The 21,980-nt window shown below is 39.3% G+C and overlaps 1 protein-coding gene and 1 long non-coding RNA gene across 3 annotated transcripts in view; one reads left to right on the top strand and one right to left on the bottom strand.

Annotated features, from left to right (window-relative positions):
* Nucleotides 1-21,980, bottom strand: part of LOC309350931 — a 412,768-nt gene that overhangs the window by 386,685 nt on the left and 4,103 nt on the right. The gene's annotated exons all lie outside the window — the stretch shown is intronic.
* Nucleotides 1-21,980, top strand: part of MET (MET proto-oncogene, receptor tyrosine kinase) — a 106,929-nt gene that overhangs the window by 28,694 nt on the left and 56,255 nt on the right. For both annotated transcript variants that reach the window (XM_081877811.1, XM_081877810.1), the window contains exons 2-3: nucleotides 5,389-6,609; nucleotides 19,697-19,888. In XM_081877811.1, the coding sequence (XP_081733937.1) occupies nucleotides 5,404-6,609; nucleotides 19,697-19,888 (1,398 nt within the window). In that variant the 5' untranslated portion in view covers nucleotides 5,389-5,403. The remainder of the gene's footprint in view (nucleotides 1-5,388; nucleotides 6,610-19,696; nucleotides 19,889-21,980) is intronic.

Raw genomic sequence — 21,980 nt, forward strand, 5'->3', positions numbered from 1 at the left:
AATTGATCTGTGTACCCAGGCTTTTGCTGGTGCTAAGCTCCAGCATATGGTTGATTTTTTTTATTCCTGCCCATTTTCAACTGCAGAGTTTTTGTGATTTTTTTTTGCATTTTATATGTTATTGATGTATTATATTTTAACTTTGGTACACCATCTCAAGAGCGTCGGGAGAGGCAGTACTGTAGAAAAACTTGTTATAAAGCTGATAATGTAGCATTTATGCAATTAGAGGAATAGATAGCTCTTATTGATACCTCTTTCAAAATACTAGGTTGGACAACTAAGCCTCTTATTTTGCCCTCGGGACTACACCAGTGTGGTGTAGTGGTTAAGAGCTGTAGACTCGTAATCTGGGAAACTGGGTTCGCGTCTCCGCTCCTCCACGTGCAGCTGCTGGGTGACCTTGGGCCAGTCACGCTTCTCTGAAGTCTCTCAGCCCCACGCACCTCACAGAGTGTTTGTTGTGGGGGAGGAAGGGAAAGGAGAATGTTAGCCGCTTTGAGACTCCTTAGGGTAGTGATAAAGCGGGATATCAAATCCAAACTTCTTCTTCTTCTTCTCCCCAGGCCAGGCCCCTCGATGGTCCTGCTCTGTATTGCCCTCTTATGTTTTTTGCCTTTCTGGAATGTGTGTGTGAACTACGGAGGTGTTGAGGGTGTGGAGGCAGAAGTGGGGAGGTGGAATATGTAGCCTGCTATACAAAAATTAAGAATCACATCTGTTAACTCCATCCACTTTTGCCTCTGGACACCCTGCCTACCAGCGGCATGTGCCCCCAAGACTAAATGGTTCCCTACCTAGTGTATGTAGATTAATGCTTTCTGGTTCTGACTGCTGAATTTTTAAAGTCAGATAACACTTTGCAACAGAATTGACATATTCAACCTGAAATTCGTACCTGAGATGCTATGGCTACAGAAGAGTTGGGTTAACCCAAAGCACTTCAAACAATTTACAGGGTGATAGCCAATGTTGTCCAGCTAAGTCAGAGTCAGAGTAGACCCACTAAAAGCGACGAACTTCCATTGATTTCAGTGGGTCAGCTTTACGACTTTGTTGATTATCACCCACTATTAATCTGTGCTAAATCGTTGGATAAGGGAACAATTTCTGACACACATGGATACATGATCCATTGTTTTCATTTTTACTAGTATGAAATAGCTTTTATTTCGGTATTCGTTTCCTTGTGTAAATTTTCCTTCCTGCTGAACCTGAATGTCTGAACTACTTGGATTTACAGAGAAAGGAGAATGGTACAGGAGTTGCTATGCCCATTCCTCCTTACCAGCTTGTTGAGTGGCTTTATCGTGAATATATTGTTGACCCTACTCCCTTAAAATAGCACAAGAAGCAATGAAGAGCCAATTCTAATATTCAGAAAAAGTGCATAGTGCAACGTTCCTGTAACTTTACTAGTGCCACTGCTAAATGGGAGAAAGGAATCTTTCAGTGCACAGCCCTATGTAAAACATAAAAGCCCCTAATTGCATGTAGAACATGAGGCTTGTGCATTAGTATGAAGCCTACACGAGTGCAACCCACATTCTCAAGTGATAGTTTCTCAAGGGCTGTTCTGTGTATTTTCTGAATGCTTCCACCCCTTTTTAAATGATTGCCAGCATAATAAAAGTACTGGGAGATATTTGTATAATACTGGAGTTTCCTAAATGAAGGTTTGGAGCGTTTCATTGGAGATGCCGTTTAACATACATCCTGTTTTTGGAACACTGCATTTGGGGACAAGATTATTCATTTGGAACCTTCCGATTCTGTTGTTGGGATCGTAAGGAATTGCCTTATGCTAACTCTGACAAGGGATCTGCCTGGCTTAGCATTGGTGGCACTGATTGGCAGTGGCTTCCCAGTAATCTTTCCCAGCCTGACCTGGAGACACCAGAGTTTGAAGCTGTGATTTTTATTTTTATTTTTGCATGCAGAACATCTTCTTTGCCAGTGAAACACAGCCTTTCCCCTAATTCTAAAGGGACTGGTTACTGAGCAGATAGCTCAGTCAATAGATCACGAGACTCTTACTTTCAGGGTTATGGGATCAAACCCCACCTTGGGTGAAAGATTTCCTGCATTCCAGGGGGTTGGACTAGATGATCCTAAGGGTCCCAACTCTACAATTCTGTGATTAAAGAATCATAGAACAGGACATGATGCTATGAGTGGAGTCAAAGATTTCTGCAACCAAAATCAGGACATTAAATAAAATAAACAGGCATAAGATAGTCAGCAGGGATTCTGCTTACTTGCAAAGAGAAAATAAACCACACATTTGCAGCAATGAATATTAGTCAGGCCACATAAGTTTCCATCATCAGGATATGAGCCACAACACTTATATTTGCACCTCTTGTAATATGACATGTCATTTCTTACCACACTTGTGGTGCCTGGCTAGTACTCATTTCTAAAGACTCACACTACACAATGCATCTTCCATGAAAGAAAACTGACATCATGCTGGCCAAAAACAGATTTACTGTTGACTTGTTCAGTTTTGAGGCTTCTGTTGTCCTTAACGCAGATTTCTTTCAAGTTCCTTTTAGTGACTTTTATGTTTAATCCAAACTAGAGAAACTTCTACACTGGCAACACTGGTATTGTAGATCTGATTCAGCAGATCTCAGTTGCTCAGCTGTGACTGAATCAAAATGATTTGTTTAGGTAGACCAATTTGATACTGTATTTCACATGACCTTATAAAGAGTTGGGTATTTTCTTTTTTCTTATCTCCTTTCTCCCTATGCAGTTTAATTCTGCTTTTTGAGAAATTGAAGAGTTTAGGGCCCAGCACATATTACTTCTGCAAAAACCTCCTGTCTGCACAGATTAATAGCACAAGCCACAGGGAAATGAAATGCAATATTTATTGATCTAAAGCACTGGAAGGAACACAGCAGTTTCTTAGAAATCAATTACTTTTGAGTTCTGTCACAAGTTATCCAAAAACAAAAATATGTATTAATCCTAAAAGTATGGGCTGTACATTCATACCTTGGGTTGAATTCGCTTTGGGTTGAGCGCGTTCAAGTTGCGTGTTCGAGTGTGTTACTTCTGGGTTTCACCGCTTGTGCAAACGCTCAAAATGACGTCACGTGCATGCGTAGAAGTGGCGAAAAGTGATGCGTGTGTGCACAGACGTGCTGTCGCTAGTTACGTTTGCTTCTAGATGCGAACGGGTCTCCAGAACGGATCCCGTTCGTATCTAGAGGTACCACTGTATTCACAAAACTGCTTCTACAATGAGGCTTTCCTACCCTCATTCCTTTATCCAGAAAAGCTGATGCCATGTAGGAAGGGTTTAGGTGATGGAAGGGGTTTCAGGCTACACTCCTACACACACCCCTTTGAACACAGTGGATGATGCCCAACAAAGCCACACTTAACTCCATGGATTCCAGTGAGTCTATTCTGAGTACAGTGGTACCTCGGGTTAAGTACTTAATTTGTTCCGGAGGGCCGTTCTTAACCTGAAACTGTTCAGCCACACAATTTCTGTTCTCATCCTGAAGCAAAGTTCTTAACCTGAGGTAATATTTCTGGGTTAGTGGAGTCTGTAACCTGAAGCATATGTAACCTGAAGTGTATGTAACCCAAGGTACCACTGTATAACTAAGGCTGCAGCCCTAGCTGCACTTACATGAGAGTAAGCCCCATTGAATTCAAGAGGACTTGCTTCTGAGTGGACATACCTGGAACTGGTTTATCAGAGGAAATCACACACACACACACACACACACACACACACGAGTGAACTGAAGTGCCTTCCATTTGTGCAAGCCGCTCCTTAGATCCAAGCCAATGTATCTTTTAAGCAAAAGCTGTGATACTGTTTCTAACGTAGTAAGACTCTTTGTTAACTTTGTTAAAGCCTTGTTGAACATTTCTAGAAATAAAAATAAATAAATAAATGCTTCGAGCTTGCTAGGAGCATTTGTATATTGGTAACAATACTATTCATCTGCAGCTAAATAACATTTCCCCGCAAAATCCTGTAAACAACATATGGCCATGATTCCTTTTGGATTGTTTAATTGTTTTCCTCCAGGGAAACTAAATTTAGCTTAGCAACTGTGCCTAAGTATCAATAGAACAATGTTTGGTGTGACTTAACAGTAGTATAATGTTGAAAACTGGTGCAAAACCCACTTCAACCACAATTCATTTAGTGCCCATATAGTCATATGAGTCTTTTTTTACTCTGCAAACCACATCAGAATGAATACAAAGGAAGAAATTTGCAAGGTTAGGCTCTTCACTAGCCTAATTAGCTTGTCAGTTCTTTGTCTGAGTGTGCTTTTTGCCTGCCTGTGCATTCTAAAGGCTCCCCAAAGTGACTTATTGCTGTGGGAATTAAAAAAAGTGAATCCAATTAATCCCAGCAAAAAAAGTCAATAAGCAGAATATGCAGAAAACACATTACTCAAGCAGTGGTGTAATGATCTCCCCCAAATGCTCTTGGCATCCCAAGAACTATAAAAGATTTTTTTAAATTTCCCACTTGGTATGAAAACAAAATACTCTCCTGAAACACACACACACACACACACACACACACACACACACACTACTATAATAATATTTGTTACATGTTGTTATTATGTGGTGGGGAAAATATAATGAAGACTGGGCTTCTGTTCTGAGCTATATAGAATCATAGAATTGTAGAGCTGGAAGGGTCCATGAGGGTCATCTAGTCCAACCCCCTGCAAAGCAGGAATCTCTTGCCCAATGTGGGGTTCACACTCACAACCCAGATATTACGAGTCTCATGCTCAACTGGCTGAACTATCCAGGTGTGATGCTAGTGGAAATTCATAAATTTGCCACACTTTAACAATAGCAGTCACATTTTTTTCAAAAACTGGTGCTTTACCTATTTTGTGCATGGTAGGTTCGTTCTAAAATTAACTGAAATGAACATACTTCTATTACAGCAGTTTAAAATGAACTATCTGTTAAATCAAATGGCTGCCTACTATCTACATTTTAAAAATTGTATTCCTAAATGATTGTCTTGAAAATTTTTATCAAACAGTTGAATTAAGTTCCTTGTATTGGTAAGCAACTCTGACATAATTAGCTTTAACTATCTATCTATCATCTATCTATCTATCTATCTGTGTAAAGTAGCATGTTTCAAGGATAAAGGAACATGAACACACTTTCATTATCAGAAGGGCTTCCTCTTGTTGCAGTTTTTCATTTATATTCAATTTTTGGTCACCACCTTGCTATTGTTTGCATCTCATGGTGTTGCCTTCTGATAGAACAGCTAAAGTCTTATACAACTTAGATGCACATTTCCTTTTGCTGATTGATAATTCATTCTGTGATTTATTAACATACTGACTTTCTTAAATGTTTTTTTGACAGGACAAATCTGCAGTAATGAAGAATCCTGCTACTTCTGCCTCCAGGATTATCTTATTTCTGTTGATATTGGTACAGAGGAGCAAAGGTAAATGTAAAGAGGCAGCGTCAAGGCCGGAGATCAATCTGAATGTCAAATACCAACTTCCTAATTTCACTGCAGAAACCCCGATACAAAATATAGTTCTATACAAGCACAACATCTATGGGGGAGCGGTCAATAAAATCTATGTCTTCAATGAAAGCCTTCACAACATATTTGAGTACAAGACTGGGCCCGTTCTGGAGAACCCAGATTGTGCTCCCTGTAAAGAATGTAAGCCTAAAGTAAACCAATCTGATAACATCTGGAAGGATAACATCAACATGGCTCTATTCCTAGAAACATACTACGAAGGCCAGCTCATCAGTTGCGGCAGCGTTGCAAAAGGAACTTGCCAGCGCCATGTCATTCATCCTGATAATCCTGCTGACATTGGTAAGGAGGTCTACTGCATGTATTCTAAAAGGATGGATGAGGAATTAGACCAGTGTCCTGACTGTGTTGTAAGCCCTTTAGGAACCAAAGTTCTGGTAACAGAAAAGGAAAGATTTGTGTACCTCTATGTTGGAAATACTATCAATAATTCATCTCAGCAGGACCATTCGCTGCATTCGCTATCTGTTCGGAGATTAAAAGAAACCCTGGACGGTTTTGAGTTTCTCACCGCTTACTCTTACATTGATGTACTTCCAGAATTCAGAAACTCCTACCCTATTAAGTACATCCATGCATTTGAAAAAGACCACTTTGTGTACTTCCTCACTGTCCAGAGAGAATCTATAGATTCTCAGGCTTTTCACACAAGGATCATACGGTTCTGCTCTTTTGAGTCCGTGTTGCATTCATACATGGAAATGCCTCTTGAGTGCATTTACACTGAGAAACGGAGGAAGAGGTCAACCAAGCGGTCGAATGAGGTATTAAATCTCTTGCAAGCTGCGTATGTTGGTAAACCAGGTGCAGACTTAGCCTCGGAAATGCGAATCGATGTCAACCAAGATATTCTTTATGGTGTATTTGCTCAAAGTAAACCAGACTCTGCGGAACCAACTCATAAATCTGCTGTCTGTGCAATCTCCATCAAAACCATCGACGAGTTCTTTGGCAAGATTGTAGACCAACAAAACATGAAATGTCTTCAGCATCTGTACAGAAAGGACAGCAAGTACTGCTTGAGCAGGGTAAGTGAGCATGGTACGAATTAGTTACTTAAATCGGCTAATTATCCCACCCATCCCTAGTCTCATTTATATTGTGCATTTCATTATTCAGTGCATAGCCCCATTGATTTCCATTGTTAGTAGTGTGTGGTTTTTTTAGGGCTACCATTTTTTTGGCTGAAGTCCAGGGCCAATTATTTCAAATTGTTTAAGCTGTCTGTCTAAATAAATAACAATTAGTGCTGGTCACTACCAGAGATGATTCATCTTTGTAAGAAGCGGTTCCTGTAAATTGAATATAGAGGTCACTGGAGAGGCTTAAGAGGATACAGCATCTATTAGAAATAAAGATCACTTGAAGAAAAGCCTGGATTCATAGAAGACAAGCACATGCTTTGCACTGCGATGTATTTGTTAGATTTTTATTCAACCTTTCTATTAAAATAGGCTTCAGGGTGGCTTTAAAATACAAAAATTAAAAGACTATTAAATAGTGACAACAAACCTGAATCCATTAAGGCAGTGATGCCCAAACTTGCCCCCCCCAGCTGTTTTTGGGACTACAGTTCCCATCATCCCTGACCACTGGTCCTGTTAGCTAGGGATGATAGGAGTTGTAGTCCTCAAACAGTTGGAGGACCAGGTTTGGCCATCACTTCATTAAGGCAAATAAGTGAAACTAAAGCTACCAGTAGGAAAACAGTCCTGGCCATTTGATGTTAACTGCTGTTAGAAAAGAACAGCCTTGGTCAGTGGTCTAAAACATGGCAATCATAGTAAAGGGTAAAGGTAAAGGGACCCCTGACCATTAGGTCCAGTCATGGCTGACTCTGGGGTTGCAGCACTCATTTCGCTTTACTGGCCGAGGGAGCTGGCGTACAGCTTCCGGGTCATGTGGCCAGCATGACTAAGCCGCTTCTGGCAAACCAGAGCAGCGCATGGAAACGCTGTTTACCTTCCCGCAGAGAAGGTACCTATTTATCTACTTGCACTTTGATGTGCTTTCAAACTGCTAGGTTGGCAGGAGCAGGGACCAAGCAATGGGAGCTCACCCCGTCGTGGGAATTCAAACCACTGACCTTCTGATTGGCAAGTCCTAGGCTCTGTGGTTTAACCCACAGCGCCACCCGCGTCCCTATGGCAATCATAGCTCCAAGCAAATTTGCCTGAGAGAACACCACTGCTGTGGCACCAGTGGAGAAAAGGTTTTGTCTGCAGAGTGGCCAGCCTAACCACTGAAAGGAAACACATCTGGAGCAGGGCCTTGGGTTGAGTGTGTCTGTATATGGGCAGTTGGATGAAGGCAATTCTTCAGAAACCCTAGCTCCAAACAATCTATGATTTTACAGTTCAAAAATAATCACTGTAAATGGCTTATTATTCTCTTACTATTTTATATAAGCGCCATATATTTTCTTTTATGTTTGTAAGATTTTTGTGCTTCATTTTAATGGGTCTGCGGCTGTATAATAAAATTTAATTGATTTTGATGGCTTTACCAGTCAAAAAAAGTTCTTTAAAGAGGCATGTTCATCACATCCACTTTTATGTGGCCCAGCAAACATTTAAGCTCTGAAGCAATGCACCCAGTTACAAACTTGCAGTGCAGTCCTGTGCATGCTTCCTTCAGAGGTGGCACTGTTTTCAATGGGGCTTACACCCTAGTAAGTATGCCTAGGAGTGTAGCCTTAAATTTTCACTGGCATAAGCCTTGGCAACATTACCTCATTCCTCTGCAGCTGCCAGCACTGCCAATGAAGTGATGTAGTATTTTTCATGTTGATGTCATCCCACACCTTAAAGGCTCAACTTGTCTTTGTGTGTGCATTTTATAAGTGCAATGCAAACTTATCTCTTTTTTTTTTCTTTTTTTTCAACAAAAACTCAAATTTTCCCAAATATTGCATGGAGAATTTATGTGTTGCATATCTGTCTGCAGCAGTTCAATATCCAGAGAAAATATATTGCAGACCGCTTTACAATGACCTGAGCAATCAGAAATTCTAGCTGTTGCAACATCAGTTTTCTAGCTAGGAGGAAGAACTGTGTGTTTAGGAATTTGGTTGTTTAGTTAACATCAGGTGGTGTGTGAGAATTAGATCAGTGAAAGTTCAAGTTGACAAAAGGCATAACCACCTTTTTTTCACAACATAACTTCCTGGTGTTGGGCTACTAATTTAGTTTAAAACAAAACTTGCAGGAGTTTATAAGCATGTCTGGGTTTAACAAGATTTCACAGACACTGTATTCTGACACCAGCCTTTTGCACAATGTAGCTAAATCACATAGTTTTGTTTGTTAAATTGACAACATCGTTTTCAGGAAGATTCAGCAACTTCTATCAAAATAATACCAATACTTCCTGTACCCCACCTCTCAGCCCTCATTATTGCAGCACTAAGAAATTAATATTGTAGCCTCTCTCCATCATAGAAGTACCTGAAATAAGGGACTTTAGCACTGTATAAAAACTTTTTGCACATTATTTTTGCAGCTTTTCAAGTACATGCTTGTTTAATCGAATAGTTACCTGTAGTTGCAGGCACTGGAGTGTGTGTGTGTGTGTGTGTGTGTGTGTCCAATAGGCAAGGAAATCTCACCAGTTCACTTCTGCAAATGGATATGTTTCACAGAACTGTCCCCACAGAATGTAAATTGGATTATGGAAAAATGAACTCTGTTCATTATTTGTGTGTTCTGACCTCTAAGACTCAGAAAAAGTGAAAAGCAAGCAACAAGCTTTGCATTAGAAAACAATATATGGATGCTTTTGTTGATTTTTGCTGGACAAAAACCATTAGCTATCAGCTTGTCTAAGAATGTGCTTAGGACACAAAACTAGGCTTTTTAGAAAGTCCTCTCTAGAGCTTACCAATACCAAACTAAGACATTTTAAAATAAAGTGTTTTCATTCATTTTTCAAACTTACCAGCTTAATCAAAAACCTGCTATGCCCAAAGTAATTTAATTTAAGGTCAGTCTCAATGAGAATGAATGAAGCTCTTTAGCTAAAGTTATTTGTGGCTTTCACCTGGTGGCCCCTAAAATGTGCTATAAAAATATATATTCTTTGCACTTCTTAGGAATATTTGCAATGTGGCGATTGTAAATTGCTTAGAGGGGTTATTGCAATCAAGCAGTATATAGATTTTGTTAAATAACATAAGTAAATAAAATATTGCATAGTCACCTCTTGCCCTTTCCCTCTGGTATTTGGAACAAAATTCTTCTTCATCTTGAAGTTTAATTTCCTTTACTCATTTTTCATTCTAGAAAGAAGTGTTTAGAACAGTTTTCGTCCATAGCAACGTATTAGTGTTTGGCCTCTCCTTTTTCTTTTAATCTGGATGTTGTTTTTAAATCTTTTAACTCTTTCAGATCAATTTAATAGTATTCCCCACCAAAGTATTTCATTAAAATATTGATGAAATCATTGGCCAGTTTCAACTTATCAGGAAAATGTTGCTTGCTTGAGTATACTTTTCAGATTCTGCCAGTGTTTTGCATATGAATATATTAGGGAAGCTGATAGTTTGATTATCTGAGCAAAATGCACAATTTCAATAAATGCCATAAGATATGAAATCAGTGAGCAGGCTTTTGATGAATAACACTGATAAGATGAACTATGGAGGAAATAAAATGAATATATGCTCCTAGTAGTAATTGGGGAAAAATGTGTGTATTTATTTTTCCTGATTTTTACCTCAGAGAAACAAGTGTTGTAAATACTTTTTATTAGAAATCTTAGAAAAAATGCATTGCGGGTTTTCTGAAATCTAACTCATTAAACACCTTCATGCTAAATTGTTGCTAACATACAGGTAGACTTAAATTGGTCTTGGGATACTTAATTACTGTTTTGTATAGAGTGGGTCTATAGTCCCTATGTTGCATTGTGCATAGTATTTGTTGGAACAAATCCCTGGAGCTGATTGCTATGAAGTGGGCTTTGCAAAAAACAACAACCCCACTCTTGCATTCGGTTGTTTGTCATTGTTGCAGTTCTTGCTGCATCACCCTCTCAGCTCAGCACCCAGTGCAGGACCACTTACATCCCCTAAATCTGCCTCTGCCCCAACAAATGCAGTCAGAACATTGCTGTGTGCTCATGTTGAAGCCTACTCAGAAGCAGTGAAGGCAGCAAAAAGGTACAGTGGTACCCCGGGTTACAGAAGTTTCAGGTTACAGACGCTTCAAGCTACAGACTCCGCTAACCCAGAAATAGTACCTCGGGTTAAGAACTATGCTTCAGGATGAGAGCAGAAATCATGCGGCAGCAGCGTGGCGGTAGCGGGAGGCCTCATTAGCTAAAGTGGTACCTCAGGTTAAGAACAGTTTCAGGTTAAGAACGGACCTCTAGAACGAATTAATTTCTTAACCCGAAGTACCACTGTATTTATTTTTCACCTTCATTGTGTCCTCTGCATGTTGTCCAGTGAAGCTTTTTGGGTGCTTCAGGGCCTTTTACACATTGGCCCAAGGGAGGTAATTGAGCCATGGATATGATTGATGCTTCTTTAGGAGGAGTGGTGAGAAGCCTTCACTAAACCTGGAATATCTCAGTAATTCTATACTGGTGTCAAATGATGGCAGCCAACCATTTCTCTTGGCTGTTCAGAAACCGCTTCCGATTGGCTGCGGGAGTTTTCTGCATTCAAGCGGAAGCCGTGTTGGACATTTGGCTTCCAAAAAAAGTTCAAAAACCGGAACACTTATTTCCAAGTTTTCAGCGTTCAGGAGCCAATTTGTTCAACAACTAAGCCATTTGCGAACTGAGGTATAACAGTAGTCCAAAAGGGTTTACCCCCATACTGGGCTAGCTCCCCTGTCAGTGAAGTTCGAGGTTCAACATTACCTCAAAACAACAATACATCTACAATCAATAATACAGCAACACACACCCTTTCACCACATGTGAACTACTGTATATAACAATACTGCCACCAGACATTTGAAATCCATTAAAAACAGACATTAGATTTTGGGATTATGCTTTTTGTTGTAAACACTAGTTTTAGTCTACCAAGAACACTTTTCTATGCAGTCCCTATCAATTTCAGTGGGAACATAAGTGGGAGAAATACTCTTTAGGTTAAGGGGCCACAACCCTTGGTGGAATATTTTTGGGAGGGGGCACTGCAGTGGGGAGGCAGGGTGGAAAAATTAGCTTCTGCCACTCCTGTTATGTATACTTAGTTCTGGATCCAGTCTACTGATTTTGCTCTTTTGCTAGTTCTTATTTTAACTTCAATAGGAAGAAGACAAAGATCCAAACAATACCGGGGAAAGGTTAAAAAAACAAAACCACCTTTAGTTTCATTGATACTAGAACATGGTTAGCAAATAAGCCTGGAAGCTTCTGAATAATTTCTCTGGCATTTTATTTGCCACACTCCTGGTGGGGAAATGAATACAGTGGACTGGGCACAGATTCAATTTTAGTCATTTTCAGCATGAAGTAGTCAGATTGAGGATGCTAGTTCTTGCAGTTTTATCCAGTACAAAACAGTTGAAATATTTCAAGACATGTGGCATAAACTATAATTCAAAAAACAGCAACAAAACCCACTATGCATAGCACCTAGAAGAACTTTTATCTTACTGACTTTTTGCCACACTCTATCATTCTGCCATTGCATGATAAACTGGTCACTATCAATGTCAAATGAAGATGCAAATAGAGAAAGAAAAGATTTAGGAGTGTGAAATGAAGGCAAGAGGCCCCCTGAAATGAAATCAAGAGAGACAGTGAAATAAACACACAGTGATATTTCTTTACAAAAGATGATAGATGAGGGAAATTGAGTTATGCTTATTTTGTAATGGGAGAAAATAATTACAGCCTTCCACCAGGAAACCGCAAAGACATTTATTGATCTGTTGTCCCCTGGATATGTCTAGTAATATTTAATAAAACAGAGACAAATAACTGCTTCAAAGCTCTGTAACTATAATCTCTTTTTTTAGTACAATTTTTTGGCAGGATTAAAAGTATCACATCTCTTGATTGTGAGTAGCTATGTGACTTGTTTTAAACAGACACTCACCTTAAGTAAACGGATTGAACATTACAAATAGATACAAAATATACTACTTTTGAGTAAATACATATTATTTCCCCCATTTTTTCATGCTTTTGCAGCATTGCACAAAACAGTACAACACAAAGTTTCAAAATAAATGTGTTTTTATCTCAACAAATGGAACAAAAGAATTTAACTGAACTGGTTATATGTCAAACTTATTTATTATGTACAAGTAATAGGGATGGCATCATCATTAGTTTTTGTTCTTCATTTGTGAAAAACTCCCTCAGAAGGTTTGGACTCTTCTTCATTGGTGGTTTTTAAACAGAGGTAGGATAGTCATCTGTCATGGATGCTTTAGCTGAGTTTCCTGCATAGCAGGGGGTTGGACCAGATGACCCTGGGGGTCCCTTCTGACTCTATGACTCTGACACAGTTGTAGTATGGTTTGTTAGGTTGACTGTGGTGGGTGTAAGAAGTGTGGTTGGTACTACTTGGCTGGAAGCAATTTGTAAGCACTTACAATTGCTGTATGCCTTAGAGATTAACTTTGTTTTCTGTGCCTTCTGCTTCCCTTAGCCGGAATCTGCCAAAATACCAGAAATGGGCATGCAGCAACATATTCTAACATGCTGTGATCTGCATACTAATTTTGCCAAATGAGTTATGTGAGGCTTGAAAATCTTCGCATTCTGTAGCAGTTGGGCCTGTATGTAAGTGTGGGAAAGCAGAACTGCTTCCCCACCGGTCTCTCCCCCCCCCCCCATGTTGCAGTAGCCTCGCATGTTAGTGGAACACAAGAAAGGAGCTAACTTGTAGAGCTCCCCCAACAATGACAGCCAGAGACCTGCCAGTTGCATAAAGGATCTGTAGGCCAATAGCTCTTTCATGCATTCTATCAAATACTATTGTTGTCTAAGCTACAATTTAAATATTTCCAGAAACTTGTATTGATAAAAACACTTGTTTGATCCTAAGTACTACCTCACATAAGGGACACGGGTGGTGCTGTGGTCTAAACCCCAGAGCCTAGGGCTTGCCGATCAGAAGGTTGGCGGTTCAAATCCCTGCGACAGGGTGAGCTCTCTTTGTTCAGTCCCTGCTCCTGCCAACCTAGCAGTTCGAAAGCACGTCAAAGTGCAAGTAGATAAATAGGTACCGCTCCGGCAGGAAGGTAAGTGGCATTTCCGTGTGCTGCTCTGGTTCACCAGAAGTGGCTTAGATATGCTGGCCACATGACCCGGAAGCTGTACGCCGGCTCCCTCGGCCAGTAAAGTAGGTGAACGCCACAACCCCAGAGTCCTCCACGACTGGACCTAATGGTCAGGGGTCCCTTTACCTTTACTACCTCACATAAATACTTTTAGATTTTATAACAGCTAGCAGCTTTTATGCTTGTGCTGTCTTGAAACTTAATGCAAAGGAAATGGACAAAATACAAAGATTGCATGGATGCATTATATGTGTATCTGAATCAATACTATTTACTTAGTGCTAATGTACTAACCAGATTACAAGAACTGATGCAGTGGTAATCAATACCAAAAGTGAATAATACCATGAATGATCTCCGAAAAGGAAATGTGCGATGTTTTTAATTTGTATTAGCTAATTACATCAACATTTGTCTCTTTTTACGTTACGTAATGCACCACTAGCATAATCGTTCCCCACCCTCACTTTATCCGTAAATTAGAATTGGAGTTTCTGGAAATGTAGAATGCTAAATTCATAGCTAATGTTTCTTATTACTGCTATTTCTTTTGACTTTTGAACAATTGTTTCCATTGATTTGAATGACTTTGGATGTCTCATATTTAGATATCTACTGAAATTGGGGCCAGCATTTTCCAGGCACTCCTATTGATTTGATATAAACATAAATGTTCATAGATTTCATCCTATGTAGTATAGTGGTTAGAATGTTGGATTGGGACATAGAGACCTGGATTCAAATCTCTGTTTAGCCACAAAACTCTCTGAGTAACCTTAGGCTGAGAGCTGCTGACTAGCCCAAGGTACCTCAAATCTGGGGGGAGAAGAGAGGAAGTCCATTTCACAGGTGGAAGCCCTTGCACTACTGGGACAACATTGTTGGATACAACCTGTCAGTTAAGCTTGCCAATATATATATATGGGGGTGGGATTCATACAACTTTTCTTTATCACAATATAAAATGTATGCTATTAAGCCAACAGGTCGAATTTGTGCAGGCCAAGTTACTTAGGATAAAAATTTGTAGCTGTTTTCATCAAGTTCAAATACACCCAAATACCACCTATAGTATACAAATACAAATGCATCCAAAATTCCAAACTGCATTGAATTATCATAAACCCCCCAACAACTATGGATTGATCACCAGTAGAAAGTCAATTTCAGCAAAGTGTCAAACTCAACTTTCTGTAACTAACTGAAATGTCAGATTCCAGCTTGAATCTATGATGAGAATTAGTCCTCACATTATAGCTATATTATAGGTACAGTTCTTCTGCACTGCCTGTTCCATGCGATCCGTTTTGATTACTGCAGTCTGAGATCATAGACAAGCTGTCTGAAGAGGGCAGCCACCTCTTGCCCCTTGACCATCTTGACTTCCTAAAGCTAGCTATAAAGGATTGACTGGGTGTGTCCACGGAGTGATCAGTGATTCATTGGAGGAGGGCAAGTTACCATCTCTACCTCCTTAAGAGGCCCTTCCTAGACCTAGACCTGGATGTGTGTGAATCAACTATTGCCCAGTTGCAAACATCTCTTTATGGGGCAATGTGCTCAATATGGTATTGTTGGTCCAGCTTCAGGCAAGCTTGGTGGAGGTTAACTATCTGGATCCATATCAGTCCAACTTTTGGTCTAGTCATAACACTAAAGGTGCCTTTGATGACATGCGAAGGGAGAGAGAAGGAGGGAGTGTGACTCTGCTCATGTTCATTAACCTCTCAGTGGCTTTTGATACTTTTTCATATATTTATTCATTGTTCAATTTATATGCCACCCTTCATTCAAGGATACAATCGTATCCTTCTGCAGTGACTCAAGGATGGAGGCATAGTACTTCAGCGGTTCGGTTCCTACCTCCAGGTCTGTTTCCGGAAAGTAATGATACTGCTTTGATATGTTTTGCAATTTAGTGGTATATAAAGACTTATATAAACAAATGACTTGGGCCCCAAATATCTGAGAGATCGTCACCTATTTCCCTACATACTCTCTCAGAGCTTAGAATCAGCAGAGAGAGCACACTTGGTTGTTCCACCACAGCTCCACAAGTGTTTGGTTTTTTTAAAGACCCACATCATGGTACAGAGTTACTCCAACTAGCCACAAATTACTGTATGAGCAAGCAAGATACAATTTGACTTCACACTAAGTTCAGACATGGATTAAATAATTGCCTAAACCTCATCGCATTCCAATTCTGATGTACATCAGATACATTCCCCCCCCCCACCGAATGAGTCACAAATAGACTTTGTACTTTCACTCATGTACATGGAAGAAAGTTGAAATGCCCAGTCATATACCAATAGGGCACTTGCTGAGCTACAATATTTGTGAGATTTGTCACTGGAATCTGGCGTCAGATATATGAGCATTTAATCCAGAGATAATGACATTTTTCCATATTGTCAGCCAAGTAAATAGTAATTTAGTGAGTTAGAGGTGTGGTGAGGCAAGCTAAACTATGTCCTTAAGAGTTAAAGTCAGAGGTGCCTCTTAAAAATTTAGTAACACAATTATCCAGATTGGCTACCTCAGACATAGGCAGACTCGGCCCTCCAGATGTTTTGGGACTACAACTCCCATCATCCCTGACCACTGGTCCTGTTGTCTGGGGATGATGAGAGTTGTAGTCCCAAAACATCTGGAGGGCCGAGTTTGCCTAAGCCTGGGCTACCTGATAAGATTATACAGTATATAAATAGATTTTTGGCCTCTAGGAGTTAGATAGTTGCATTTTTTTTCAAAAAGAAATGTTGGTTTTTTTAATGATGTTTTTCTCTATTGAGATTTCTAACAATTTCCAAGAAAGAAAACAGCAATAATAATATGTAGAGTCACAGAACTGTGGGGTTGAAAGTGACCCCAAGGATCATTTAGTACAAACCCCAGCAATTCAGGAATCACAGCTAAATAAGTCCTGGCAGATAGCCATCCACCCTCTGTTTAAAAACCTCCAGTGACGGAGAGTCCGTTACTTTCCCAGGTAGTCCATTCCATTGTTGAACAGCTCTTGCTGTCTCTCTATACCAATGTTAAATATTATTAAATCTCAAGGGTTCTGTGCCTTAGTTTCGTTTTTGGATGTTGTTAGAAATCTTACTATAGCATGTAAGCATAATGCTTGAACATTTTTTTGTGCAACTTGCCTTTGTATTACAGTAATGAGAAATGTAGCAGGAGGAAGTTAAAAGTGGTTGAACCCAAAATAATAGGTAACAATATGTCTTAGTCCAATACACAATGTTGCTGAATCCAAAAACTATTGCAAAAATATAGCAAATAGTTTGATAGATTTATCTCTAGCCTCCTGATGATCTGATGTCACCTTGCACTCTTGACAAGGTGAAGTAAGGTTGATGGAAATTAACATTTTAAAAATTTGATTTAAAAATGACAACATTTTTATTATCCTTATTTTGGCTTGTTACTTAAAGGCCTTTTGCAGAAATCAAAGGACACATCTCCGTTACTATTTCAATAAGCAGTCAGTCATGACATAATCTACCTTTAATTTTTTTAAAAAACCCTTAAAGTTAATGTTAAACAATGAAGAAAAAAACAGCAAAGTATTGATTCTAGAAGACAACCATATTTTATTGTGTCTATTCTCACTGTGTATCACTCCATTTAATATTATGCAATAGTAGCCTACAATAAGCCATATTAAATTGCTTATTGACATCTAAATGGCCCATATTTATTATCTGATATAGAAGATGAAGCATCAATAGTAACTGAATTTTCAGTTGACAGATTATCATTGAACTGTCAATACAACATAGATATGCTGTTTCCCTAAGTACATTGTACTGAGTGCAATTCCCCACAAAAGGAATACATGCATTTTCTCTCAGGGAATTAGAAGATTCAAAATGAACAATCTATTTTTGGTAATAGTTATGACGATACAAAACTGCATTGGCAAGTATAAATTTTAAACAACAGGACACCAAAATATTCTCAGCCTAAATAAATTTACTTAGTTTCTCTATCTATTTTTGACTCTTGGGACCCTAAGACCCTCTGAGTTTCATGTAATTTAAAGTATAATAGACATGTACAAATAATACATTTGAATATGTTATTGCTACAGAAGGGAATTGGACTCGCCAGGCAATACTGTAATATAGTAGTTCATATAGCCCAATATGTAATTGCTCCATATTCAATACGTTACGTTATGTGTTTCTTGAGTCAACTAAGCCCTCATCCAAGCCACACTTTCGTGTAAATCAGTCTTCAGCTTTATTGAGAACACAACCTGAACAGCTAACACTCGTGCATTCAGATTATCAAATACTTATATACAGTGATGCCTTGGGTTAAGAACTTAATTCGTTCCAGAGATCCGTTCTTAACCTGAAATGGTTCTTAACCTGAGGCGTGCTTTCGCTAATGGGGCCTCTTGCTGCCGCTGCACCGCAGGCACGTGATTTCCGTTCTTATCCTGGGGTAAAGTTCTTAACCTGGAGCAACCACTTCCTGGTTAGCGGAGTTTGTAACCTGAAGCGTCTGTAACCCAAGGTACCACTGTGTTACAGAAGGACAAATGGAAACTTGAACCAAAGGGACTAAGGTAAAACTAATGGGTTGGAAGACAATGCAAGGCTGCAACTCAACATGACAAAGAACAAGTCCAGAGGTGTTTGAGGGAAATCTGGCCTAAACAGAATTTTAAAAATTTACCTAGGAGCAGCCGATCAATGGCTAACTGCCATCAAGTCCTGATCCCCTAATGCCAGATCTACAGAGGAAAATTAAAGCAGTTCAAAGTGCAGAGACAACTTCAGTTAGGGCCCAACTGTAATAATTATTAGAAACTGTGTGAGCAACACACAGTTCTTACAGCATTTTTGCCTGGGCTGAATTTCAGGTGACAAAAGCAACACCTTTTCTCTTTTAAAAGCAAATGTCTAGGTCTAATGACATCATTTGCCATCTGCAGACATTTTCTAATAAGAAGCCATAGAAACCACACTTTCACATTTTAAAAAATTAAAATAAAATAAAACCATCAGTGTTGGGTTTTTTTAATCTTCTTGGTAAGGTGTGCATAAACTTCTCCATAGGGTATTTGAATGCAAAATACTTCAGTTTAAGCAGAAAATGGTATATTGGAAATGACAGGATGAAAATAAAATGAGAATGAGAATAAATGTAATTGATGTAAACAGGCGTCAGCAAACTTTTAAAGCAGGGGGCCTGTTCACTGTCCCTCAGACCTTGTGGGGGGCTGGACTATATTTTTTTTGGGGGGGGATGAACGAATTCCTATGCCCCACAAATAACCCAGAGATGCATTTTAAATAAAAGCACACATTCTACTCATGTAAAAACACACAGATTCCTGGAGCATCCGCGGGCTGGATTTAGAAGGCGATTGGGCCGGATCCAGCCCCCAGGCCTTAGTTTGCCTACCCATGGTGTAAGAGATGCTTCTGTAAGAAGAAAATCCTTTTATTGTTTTGCGTACTTGTTGTATACAGTGGTACCTCAGGTTATATACGCTTCAGGTTACATACGCTTCAGGTTACAGGCTCCGCTAACCCAGAAATAGTGCTTCAGGTTAAGAACTTTGCTTCAGGATGAGAACAGAAATCGGGCTCCGGTGGCGCAGCAGCAGCAGGAGGCCCCATTAGCTAAAGTGGTGCTTCAGGTTAAGAACAGTTTCAGGTTAAGTACGGACCTCCGGAACGAATTAAGTACTTAACCTGAGGTACCACTGTATAGTATTATGATGCAAAGATGTAAGAAAACAGTTGCCAACTTTTAAAGTGAGTTTTTCTTTCTGGCAGTGGGGTTGTGTGTACATCTCCCATGTCACTTGCTGAACACATTTCTACTTTCCTTACAGACATTTTCAAGAAACACCACCTATTGCGGAGCACAGGATGACGAGTATCGGGTGGAGGTTACAATACCTTTGCAGCGGGTTGACTTATTTGACGAGCAGTTCAGCACAGTCTTGTTGACATCTATATCTGTCTTCACCCAAGGGGTGCTTACCATAGCAAATCTAGGCACATCTGAAGGCCGCTTTATTCAGGTAAGGAATATTGATTGTGATTTTTCCTTCTCACTTGAACTCCACCCTGTGCAGTAAGGGTCGAGGGATGGAAGGGAAGGGAGGGAAGCTTCACTTTACTGGGAATGAAAGGCAATGTAAATGAATGTCAAAAGAATATGTACTGTAGATATAGGTTAAATGGGAATTAGAAGAAAACAAAGAGGAATAAAATCTGGATGCTAGGGTTTCTGAGTTGCTTTCTCTGACACCTTGATACTCTGACACCATGTTAGATTTGTTCCCTAGGGTTACGTTAGAATATCTACAATTAGCAAAACTGACAGGATCCGTTAGAGGAATATCGAAACAAAAAACAACTAGAGAATGGAGAATATTTAAGAATTATGTAAAACTTTATTGTACAAATAACTCCATATTAACAGAAATTGAGTGATATTTGTAAAGAAAAAATCAAAGGAATGTATACAAAGCAGAAAGAAACGATATTATACAATGTAAACCTATGTAAAGAAGAATGTTATATCAAACAGGATGGGAAGGATTGTGCTGATGAGTACTTTTACTATGTAAATAACTTAAAAATTGATTTCTTTGTTTCTTATCTTTGTTACTTCTTTTTTCTTTATAAATTTTCTATTTTCTATAATTTTCTCTTTTTTTAACCTGTTAAGAGATAGTACATAATGTTTGTATAGACATGCAAATCTTTTAATCAATAAAGAATTGATAGTTAGTTTTATTTTTTGTTGTTGTTCCCTAGGGTTATTACATTGAGTGGAATCATTGGTGCACCTAGCCTTGTAGTGGCTGTACTCCCCCAATGCTTTAACTCAGTGTTTCCCAAACTTTTTTTTTAAAAAATAATATTTATTGAACATCTTCAAATATAACAGAAAAAAAAAAATAAAACATCCATTTTATAACCTTATTTTCATTAGCATCTTGCCAGGACTTCCCCACCCCACCCCCTCTTGTATTCCAATTCCTTCAAATAGATTCAGCAAGTTCTTACCCCAAATTTTAAATTTATTATAATTAACCCAATGTTAAGAATGTTTTTCCATCCCCTAAAATCGACCCCGCTCCCTTCCACGAGTTCCCCTCTTTAATGTGCAGAACAGATTAAAATAAAAGAAAATGGAACAAAGAATAAAATATAATTTAACACCCTTTGGATTCCAAATTTCCCTCCCCCCTTTCCCGGTTGCGTTCCCCAATGTCCATCAATGCCTGTTGTCATCCTGGAGATCCCACATCTAGGCCGAAATCCTTCACAAGTCCACTTTGCCGTCTTTTTAATAGTCTTTGCCATCTTTTTGATTCTCTTTAGTTTCAAACGTCCAATCTTGGAAAAGCTCTATCTCAAAAAGGTCCATTTTTTCCATCCAGATCTCTGTATTTAAGAGTAAAAACTCCAATTTTGTTTCTTTAGACCTTTCAAATCTGGATGTCCCAAATGTTCCCACTTCCAGCTTTGTCCAATTCTTGTTGTTCATGTTGTTCTTATTATTCTCTCTCCTCACTTTCCTCTAGTTTCTTTTCCTGCTCTCCTGCAAAAATGTTCCAATTCCAAAAGCTTCTAAATCCCCTACAGAGGCTTTGTTATTCAGGAACAAAACTTTACGTCAAGTCCCTTCCATTCTTCAATAGATAAATCTATTGTCTCCTTTAGTGTAGAGACCTCTGTAGACAAAATAGTGTTCCATTTCTGCAGTTTCCCAGGAGATAAAAAGTCCAATTCAAATTCCATGCCAGCAATACTTGTAGTGTCCCACAGCCCCTCTAGAGGGATTATAGTAACTCAGTTTCCTTCCAGATCGCACCCAACAGTCAAAGTAACTTGTTATTCCTTGTTTTAAACAATTTATATCTAATTTGTAACAAATGTAACCGCCAAAGTCCTCATAACAAAGTTCTCTTTTTATTCTTCAGCTTTGACAGCTCCTTTGACAGCTGTCAAAGCCTCTGTTTCTCCTCTCCCGGCGCTCTCGCGGATCGCTCCCGGTTCCCGGGGGGGGGGGGTTGCATTTTAGCTCACGTTCTACTTCTCTCCTCCAGGCCAGTCTTATAATTTTCCATCGTGAAATTAGTGACTTTATCAAAATAAGGT

The sequence above is a fragment of the Podarcis erhardii genome, assembly GCF_964252035.2.
Source record: "Podarcis erhardii genome assembly, chromosome: 10".
NCBI lineage: Eukaryota > Metazoa > Chordata > Lepidosauria > Squamata > Lacertidae > Podarcis > Podarcis erhardii.